At 35.0% G+C, this 9,811-nt stretch overlaps 1 protein-coding gene across 1 annotated transcript; it reads right to left on the reverse strand.

Annotated features, from left to right (window-relative positions):
- Nucleotides 1-172: 172 nt before the first annotated feature.
- LOC126734981 (Golgi reassembly-stacking protein 2) lies at nt 173-9,785 on the reverse strand. Its single transcript, XM_050438842.1, has 5 exons — nt 9,618-9,785; nt 9,204-9,330; nt 8,957-9,148; nt 8,706-8,894; nt 173-1,054 (listed from the first exon to the last, which is right to left on the reverse strand). Exons 1-5 carry the CDS (start codon nt 9,678-9,680, stop codon nt 384-386), a joined length of 1,242 nt encoding a protein of 413 aa, XP_050294799.1. The 5' UTR covers nt 9,681-9,785; the 3' UTR covers nt 173-383.
- Between the last annotated feature and the right edge of the window lie 26 nt (nt 9,786-9,811).

Here is a 9,811-nt window from a genome sequence, read left to right on the forward strand (position 1 = left end):
ATCTTTTTTTTTTTTTAAATCATGAGATTTTTAGACAAAATCATGATATCATGAGATGTAAGTCAAAATCATGAGATCTCATGATAAATCATGAGACCTGGCAACACTGATGCGGCTAGCCTAAATACAAGACGCGGGAACTTAAAATCAATTATAGTAATTACTGCAACAGTTATCTCTGACACTAATATATTACAAATATACGCATTGTTTATGTACAGTCGCACAAATAAACGTATTTCCCTATAAATATCACAAACTTAAATAACAATAAAAGTACAGAATGTAAAATTAATTAGCTATATTAGCAAGTAGTGTTTATTCCACGCATCCACGTTAATAAAACTGGCCCCGGGCATCTTATAAATTACCAAATAACTGGCTTAAGTGCCCTGCTGAGTATTTCCACTCAACAACTGCTGCGCAGACCGTGCTGCAATAGTCGGATCGTAAATCAACTGAGTCGGCTGAGTGATCATCACGTTACTCGGCATAGAACTCACATTTGGATACGGCGGCACCATCTGATTCGTTGTGGGGAAACTATTGGGGTTGTACATGGGAATCTGTGGGACCGACTGAGGCTGGAAATTTGGAGACACCGGAGGCGAAACCATCGGGTTTAGGGGGAATTGCGGTAAAGTCACGTTGGTTTGTAACGGTATATTGGGCATGGTGAAATGCGGTAAAGTTACATTGGGTTGGACTGTAGGAGGAGCGGAGGGTGGTGGTGGACCGCTCAATTGAGGCATTACGTCCGGTTTGGGTTGAGGGGTTGTTAATTGCGGTAAAGACACTGAGGGTGGTACATTTGGCATTGTCATTGGTTGGGGTTGAGTCGATTGTTCCACCACTTCGGTTAGTTTTAAAGTAGCGGCGCTATCCACTAAATGAGAAATGTCTTGTGGGGCACTCACGGTTGATACAGTAGATGGCACCGTTGGGGTGGTAACAGTGCTGGTTACTGTTGGTACTTTGGGCGTCTCTGCTGTGGATGGTGGTGGCAAGGTACTTAAAGGTATCCTATGTAGGTACCCGTAGCCGATACCACAACCTGTTATGTATGTAACATAAATATTGTTGTAACGAATTTATAATTAGTTACCTATTTTGTTGGGGATTACGTCTATATTTATTATTATTTTATTATTTAAGTTAAATGCTAAATTAATGAGATTAAGAGAAAAAGTATCTTTCTATAATAAAGAGAAAAAGTATCTTTTTTTGTTCAGAACCTACCAACCTGTGTTGTTTGTTTACATTTTGCTCCCAATTAAATTGGATTTTTTTGTGTATTATTTCCAAATTTATTGCTATACAGGGTGTCTCACGACGAATAGACGCGATCCATATCTCGGAAACAAATGTGGCAAAAATTTTGAAAATTTGGCAACATGGCACAGTCGATGGGGGCCACACAGCTAAAATATTTTGACGGTTGTGACGTTTCCGGTTAAACCGGAAGTAGATGTCAACTTCGTTATTTTAAATGGAACACCCTGTATATTTTTACATTTTTGGCTTCCACATGAAATTCTAGGTATATTTTATGTATAATGTCCTATACCTAAGTGTGACCGTTTTTGACATATTTTGAATTTCATCTGAAAAATTATGTTTATAAGCCCTAACATAATTACCGATTACTCCCTTTTAGTAGCCTTTATTTATTGGTTAGTTTTGATTTTATTTTAAAGGAAGGATCGCTTTAAGAGACTGTTTTAATATTTGGCTAAAAAAAAGATACAGGGAGGTGAAAAATTAGCATTAAAAATTAAACTGAAAAAATCATTAAAAGTCAATTTTTTTAAATGGAAACCCCCTATTTTTATAATTTTTTCATAAAGATAATTAAAAATAAGGTTAATTTTATATAAGGTTATCTAGTCCAAAAATTGGTAGTTTCCGAAATATTGGCAGTTTAAATTTGGCATAATATTAAAAGCCGCATAGTAACATGGCTCAAGGATTGCTGATTAGTTGGCCATGACGGTTGTCATAGTAACCGCTAGAAGCGGCAGTAAGATATTAGAATATAACAGAAATGTCAGTATTGCTTGTAATTTCGTAATATTTTAAAAACTTATATGCCAGGGCGATTAAATTATACACACGAAGATTATTTAAATTTGTTTATTATCTATGGAGAATGTAACAAATTTTTACCGAGAACATGCCAAATATTTGCCGATGGATTCCCAGAAAAACAGAAACCATCATGTTGAGCTATTATGCAAATAATAGAAAATTTTACAAATTTTGCCAGAGTAACAAGGTATTTTAACAAATGCTCAAAATTTCCTTCTTGAACTTCTAAACATTTTTCACATCTGCGAATTAGCTGGTCATAGGTTGCCGCTCTAATTGACTCTGGAGATAAACTTTCAAATGCTTGTCTAACCCTTTCCATACAATCCTGCTGCGTTGTTAATGGATTGAAATAAACAATATTCTTTGATCTTCCCCAAATAAAATAATCTAGAGCAGTTAAATCCGGAAAACGAGGAGGCCACAAAATAGGTCCATTATTAGCAATCCATTGTCATTACATGATGCATCTAAGAATCTCATTACAGGAAAGGTTTTGTGTGGTGGTGCACCATCATATTGGTAAAAATTTTTTAATAAATGTTTTGGTGTTCTGCCAAGGGTAAATTCATTAAGTACTCTGCATCTAAGCCTTCTAGAATATTTAAATATCCTTCTCCTGTAAAAATTGATACAGAATTAAAAATTTAAACGTAATATGCATTAAATTTATAAGTGACTTGCTATTTAAGTTTTCTTCGTAAAAGTGTAATTTAATGTGTAATTTAATTATTAAAAAGTGTACATTTCTGTTATAATGCATTGTCTTACTGCCGCTTCTAGCAGTTACTATGACAACCGTTATGGCCAATTAATCCACAATCCTTGAGCCGTGTTACTATGCGGCTTTCAATATAAGGCCAAATTTAAACTGCCAATATTTCGGAAACTACCAATTTTTGGACTAGATAACCTTATATAAAGTTAACCTTATTTTTAATTATCTTTATGAAAAAATTATAACAATAGGGGGTTTCCATTTAAAAAAATTGACTAAATGATTTTTTCATTTTAATTTTTAATGTTAATCTTTGACCTCCCTGTATCTTTTTTTTTAGCAAAATATTAAAACAGTCTTTTAAAGCGGTCCTTCCTTTAAAACAAAATCAAAACTAACCAATAAATAAAGGCTACTAAAAGGGAGTAATCGGTAATTATGTTAGGGCTTATAAACATAAATTTTTGACATGAAATTCAAAATATGTCAAAAACGGTTACACTTAGGTATAGGACATTATACATAAAATATACCTAGAATTTCATGTGAAAGCCAAAAATGTAAAAATATACAGGGTGTTCCATTTAAAATAACGAAGTTGACATCTACTTCCGGTTTAACCGGAAACGTCACAACCGTCAAAATATTTTAGTTGTGTAGCCCTCACTGACTGTGCCAGGTTGACAAATTTTCAAATTTTCTGAAAAATTTGTTTCCGAGATATCGATCGCGTCTATTCGTCGTGAGACACCCTGTATACTGCTCAAATGGACTGATAATAAGATTATCTAATTGAGTAGAGTTGGTTTTTAAGTGCATTTCTTGTGTTTCCTGAAGTGTGATTAGTGTGTTTATTCTAACCTCACAATGTCTGGCGCATGTTTCAAGTGCAAAACAAGTTGTATCTTTAAGGAACCAAAAAACTCTCAGGATATCTTTGGCTTTCCATGCGACTATTGCAAAAATGTTATGTGCAAAAAATGCTCTGAGGTTACCTCAACCGAGATTAGAACATTGACATTATCTAATCAAGTAATGCCATATATGTGTAAGAAATGTACACCTAAGCTTAAAGAAGTCTTTAATCTTTCTACCCGTGTTTCTGCCTTGGAGAGTGAGGTAGCTGAGGTGAAAACCAAAATCCATCTAGTACTTGAACTTGTTAACGAGTTTAGAGAACTCAAGGATAGCCTAAAGGAGATGAAGCATAACTTTGATTTGGCCCTTGATCATATCAAAACAGATCTTAATTTGCTCAAGGATGGTACAGGAAATCAATCAACTATCCAACCTGGAATTTCTCAACAGTCTCAGCCTTGTAGTGATGTTCTGAATGAAATGACAGAAACGACAGAAAAGTAGGGTTGAGCAAAATTTCACTACCTGTGAATCATTCACTGTGAATAAAAAATCACATTCACGACTTGATGACAACTTAAAAATAAACTGTGAAATGTCAAAATGTGAATGAGAAAGGCGCGTTCACATTCAGACTAACGAATGCGCGTTGAAATTTGAAAAACCGAAAGAAGTAATTTATTCATCAGCGATTAGCCATCGTTAAACAGACTATCTGACTCCCATCGTCTATCCGTCTCTCTCGTTTGTGGGGAAAAACGAGAGAACAATTATTATTTTTTATAAATTATTTTTATTGTACATATATTATATTTTATATTGTCATGCTTAATTAGTTTCTTTTTACTGGATTTTTATTATGATAGAATATTTTAATTTATCTATTTCTGCGGAAGGTCGAATATTAAAATATGTTTGTTTTTATCATTATTTTAAAGTTTTAAAGACAATTATTTCTTATTAAGACATCGTGATATTAGCTTTAAAAATGTCTATGAAAATATATATTTTTTCAAATGTGACAACAATGAATCATTGTTGTCATTGTCAATGATATTGTCTTCAATTTTTATTTACTTTAGGCCCCCTTAATATTTGTATCTGGGTATGAACTATCCTTAACACAATAAACACAGAATAGTAATACTTTTCTTATTATTATACGAATTCACTGCCATGATATTAAACTGCACGATAAGCAAACTCGCCAACCGGCGCTCAATCGTGAATTCACGTTCACAGGTTATATTCACAGTGAATAGAAAATCGCGTTAACAGTTATACCTGTGAATTCAAATTCACGACTTAGGTCAAGCCTACAGAAAAGATCATGCAATATAATGATTTTTAATTTTCCTGAAAAAGGCGTACAAGAAGACCAGAATACTGTTAATTCTCTTAGTTCAAATTTAGTAGGTTCTGAAACCCAGGTGAAAAGTGTCAGTCGTATAGGCAAGAGAAACAAAAATGGTTTTAGATCAGTAAGAGTCACTTTACACAGTGCTGAGGATGTTCGAAGAGTTTTGAGAAGCAGAAGACATTTGGACAGGTCTCTGAAGGTTTTTATTGACAATGATTTAACCTCTCAACAGCGTCAATACCTAAACAATTTAAAAAATGAATTAAAGACCCGACAACAAAATGGTGAACAAAATCTGACCATTAAATATGTTAATGATGTACCCAAAATTACATCAAAAAATTAGCTGGATCTTCCGATGATTTTCTAGTTTATTTTCAAAATGTTAGGGGCCTCAGAACCAAATTGGACTTTCTCCTGATGAATGCTTCTTACTCCCAATATGGTATAATTGTATTGAATGAGACCTGGTTAACCAACAACTTCTCTGACAACGAGTTGCATTTATATGATTACAATATTTATAGAAAGGACAGATCTACTGAGACTAGTGTTTACTCAAGAGGTAGTGGCGTACTTATAGGTATCCATAAAACTATCAGAAGTTCATTGCTTGAGTCTGACCCTCATATGGAACATCTGTTTGTCTTGGTGGGCTCAGGGGAGCAACAAGTTATTGTGGGCACTGGATATTTTCCTCCCAGGGCAGCTCTAGAGTGTTATGTTGCATTTAGTGAATCTCTGGACAAGCTATGTGATGATCTTCCCCATTGTAGGCTATGCATTCTTGGTGATTTTAACTTGACTCATGCTGCCTGGTCTGTCAAAGGACTCAGTTCTGTTGGCACTGCTGTGCAACCTGCATCACCCAACAAAGTCTCAGTTATGTGCTCTTATCACAACTTATACCAGGTCAATACTATTAGAAATGTAACCAACTGTATGCTGGACCTGATCTTCAGTGAGGACCAGAATCTAGACATTTCCTTGGCTGAGGCAGCTATCGTAATACCTAAGAGGTACCACCCACCCTTATCTTTTACTCTTGCAGTGACTCGGGCTAGGAGTGGTGAGTTATTGGGAAGGGTTTTTATAGAGACTTTAGCTCAGTGGATTTTAATTTGGTTTCAACCTTTCTTTCAAGCTTTAATTGGGACGTTTTATTCTTAAACAGATCTGTTAATGAAATGATTAATATTTTTTATGAAATAATTTATTTGTGCATTGATCTTTATGTTCCTTTGAAAAAATATTCAACTAAAAAATTTCCGATTTGGTTTTCAACAGAACTTAAAACTATGATTGTTGAAAAGAAAAAATTGCATAAGCAATATATGAACACAAAATTGAACTCTGATTACGTTAAGTTTTGTAATATTAGGGCTAGATGTAAATCCTTAAAAAGACAGTGTTATGATGATTATATTTATGCTACAGAGCTTTCCTTGAATAGCAGCTTGAGAAACTTTGTGCGCTCCAGAAAGGGCAGCTCTGCAATTCCCAGTGTGATTTCTTACAATGGTACTACCTGCTCTTCAGGTGAGGGCATTGTGAACTTATTTGCAGAATATTTTTCAGAAATGTACACGGACAAACATTGCATTATTCCTCAAGATTTGACTTCTAACCATTTTCAACTCTCTAGTCTTAAAATATCAATTTCAGTTATCTACACCGAACTGTCCAGACTGGATGTGACTAAGGGTCCTGGACCTGATGGTTTACCACCGGTTTTTCTAAGGCAGTGTAGTTTTTTATTGGCGAGACCTCTATTTATTATTTTCAACTTGTCTTTAACTTCCGGTATTTTTCCAGACTACTGGAAGACCAGTTTTATCACACCTATCCCTAAAGCTGGAGACGGCTCGCAGGTTCAGAATTATAGACCAATCAGTATTCTTAGTACAATTCCTAAATTGTTTGAAAAGTTTGTTTGTGTTGTCCTTACATCTTTTCTTTAGGGCCAATTATTAGATGAACAATTTGGTTTTATTGCAGGACGTTCTACGGAACTGAATATTCTATCCTTTACTGATTTTCTGTCTGAGTCCTTGGAGAGGGGGTATCAAGTGCACTCTTTGTATACCGACTTCTCCATGGCTTTCGACAGGGTTAATCACAGGCTTTTGATCTTTAAGTTGAAAAGATCAGGGATTGGGGATCCACTGCTGAAATGGCTTGAGTCCTACCTGGTGGGTCGAACGCAGCTCGTTAGAGTTCTAGGCTTTGAGTCTCGGGAGATTTTGGTGCTGTCTGGTGTCCCACAAGGATCCCAATTAGGGCCTTTGTTATTTAACCTCTACATTAATGATATATCAACATGCTTTCAGTACAGCTTCTTTTTTCTTTTTGCAGATGATTTAAAATTCTTCCTTAAAGTCTCATCTCTGGAGGACTGTTTCAGACTCCAATCGGATTTGGATGGGCTTGTTGATTGGTGTACAACAAATGGTATGGATCTAAATGCTGGAAAGTGTTACTCAATGTCCTTTAAAAGAAATTGAGACCCCGTAAACCACTTCTATTTTGTTGGTAACACCATATTGAAATCTGTCTCTCATATTAAGGATTTAGGTGTGACACTGGATAGCCCTTTAAGTTATATTCCGCACATTTCGGGGGCAGTTACCAAATCTCTGCAGATGCTTGGATTTATCAAGAGGTGCTCAAGGGACTTTTATAATATTTCATCTATTTGTTTGCTCTATTGTGCACTTGTGCGTCCTCATCTAGAATTCAGTTCCTGTGTTTGGTCTCCATACTATAATAATCATATTCATAAGATTGAAAGTGTACAACATAAATTCTTAAGATATATTGCCTTTAAGCAAAATGGAGTACCTATAAATTATCAGGATGAGTTGGACTATCAGCAAATGGAAGCCTCATTGAATTTGAGAAGTCTTGAAACTCATCGTAGACATAAAGATTTGAAAGTATTTTACAACATCCTTCACTCTCAAAGCTTTTGGCCTGCACTTCTTAATAAAATAGGTCTTTATGTTCCACCTAGGTCAACAAGGCAAGTTACTTCTTTTTACAGCCAAACACACCGCACAAATTATGGTCACAATTCTTTTCTGGCAAGGACTGTTAGGCTGGCTAATCAGTATTCTGATGTAATTGATTGCTTTGAGGGGCGCACAGGGTTCATTAAGAAATTAAATCTTATTAATTGATAATGCTGTCTTAAACTAGAACTATAAGGTGTTGTGAATTGTGATGGTAATTGTTCCTTTGTGTTAACTATAAGTATTGTCTTTTTCTTTTTTTTTTTTTTTCTCTGAACTGATTGTTCAAAGTTATAGGTAATCTTTATATTCTAAGTTTTAATTGTATGTTGGGTTAGGTTAGTTTAATCATCCAATTATTATTCTTATATTTTTTTGTAATATTGGGCCAAAGCCCGTTGATATATTAAATAAATAAATATAATGAGATCTGTGGGCATGACTCAAATTATAGGGCAATATGTCAAAATTGAACTAAGATTTATAAAGAAAAACTAGAACCCTTTGACACCTGTCAGATAATATTTTATGTGGCACACAGTCAAAGGCCTTTGCATATGAGATACTATTTTCTAAATTGATATTTACTGAGATAGTGACATAATATCCAACAAAATAGGTTACATAATAAAAATTGAATTCAAAATGGTTAATGTTGCATTCAGCTTACCTAATAAACCTTCTCCACCCCATCGAGAATTAGGAGTGATAGTGACCTCCCTACAGTTATCACTGTCACAATTATACACATACAATTTCAATGGGTTTCCATCGTGGTTTTCTATGAGATTGTACAAGTCATCACTTTCATGCAGAATTGAGTCGGAACCGACTATATAGTCAGAAAAAGCCTTTAAACCTTAAAAATAAAAGAATCATTTCAAATTAAGGATCCCCCATGATGTCTCTAATGGTAATTACCAGCTAAATCTGCTGGAGAATTTGGCTGCACCTCCAAAATATGCCACACATTGTCCTTAGTAGTTTCGAAGGAGCAAAACTTTATACTGATCCCCAATAAACCTTGTCCACCCCAAGAGTCACTCGGTTGGACCATCACACTACGGACAGTTTGGGTTTTCCAGCTGTAGAGGGCAACCGGTAAGGATTTGCCTGGAATTTTCTTAATTTATAGAAGAGAATTAGGGATTGTTGCTGGTGAACTCACCAACTCCAGCCTTTAAAATGTCTTTTAGTCGCCCATCGTCTTTGTCCAGGCGTACACCATTTATTGAGATGATAAAGTCGAAAAATGGTTGCAGGCCTGCTTTGGCCCCGGGAGAGTCTGGTTGAACCTAGTTTATTATTAAGTTATATTTTAATATAATGTTCATATTAACTCTAAAGGAATATGGGTGTTATCTTAGCAAATAATAGCATTGATTCAATTTAATAATGTACTATAAATGTTTTATTCGGTTTAATAAGGAGTATAGACTAGAGAGGCATTAAAAAAACCCTGTAAAACTGAGAAAATGACCCATAAAGGTTGTAATTCTATGCATTTATTAATATTTAAGCAATAATTTCCTAGAGGACACTTTCTAGACTGATAAAATGAAATAACCACATTTTTTCATACCTTAAGAATGTGGTATCCCTCGGTACCTCCGCCGGGTACCTCTACGCTCTCGGAATTTCCCATTTTCACCTAAATTCGCTAGTTTTTCCCTAAAAAATACGTGGCATTTCATAAAAAAATTTCATCCATAACCGAGCAAAACAAACTCTGACGTTTGTTAGATGACATGTGTGTATGACGTGACGCCATTTGAC

This window comes from Anthonomus grandis, chromosome 4 (genome assembly GCF_022605725.1).
Source record: "Anthonomus grandis grandis chromosome 4, icAntGran1.3, whole genome shotgun sequence".
Taxonomy (NCBI): Eukaryota; Metazoa; Arthropoda; class Insecta; order Coleoptera; family Curculionidae; genus Anthonomus; species Anthonomus grandis.

Bases quoted from the DNA above. Each gene is read 5' to 3' on its own strand.
- LOC126734981 (XM_050438842.1), bottom strand. From the start codon at position 9,680: ATGGGAAATTCCGAGAGCGTAGAGGTACCCGGCGGAGGTACCGAGGGA. The intron at 9,331-9,617 runs GTATGAAAAAAT...ATAATAAACTAG, and splicing joins AGGGATACCACATTCTTAAG to GTTCAACCAGACTCTCCCGG. The intron at 8,895-8,956 runs GTAATTACCATT...TTTATTTTTAAG, and splicing joins TTCTCCAGCAGATTTAGCTG to GTTTAAAGGCTTTTTCTGAC.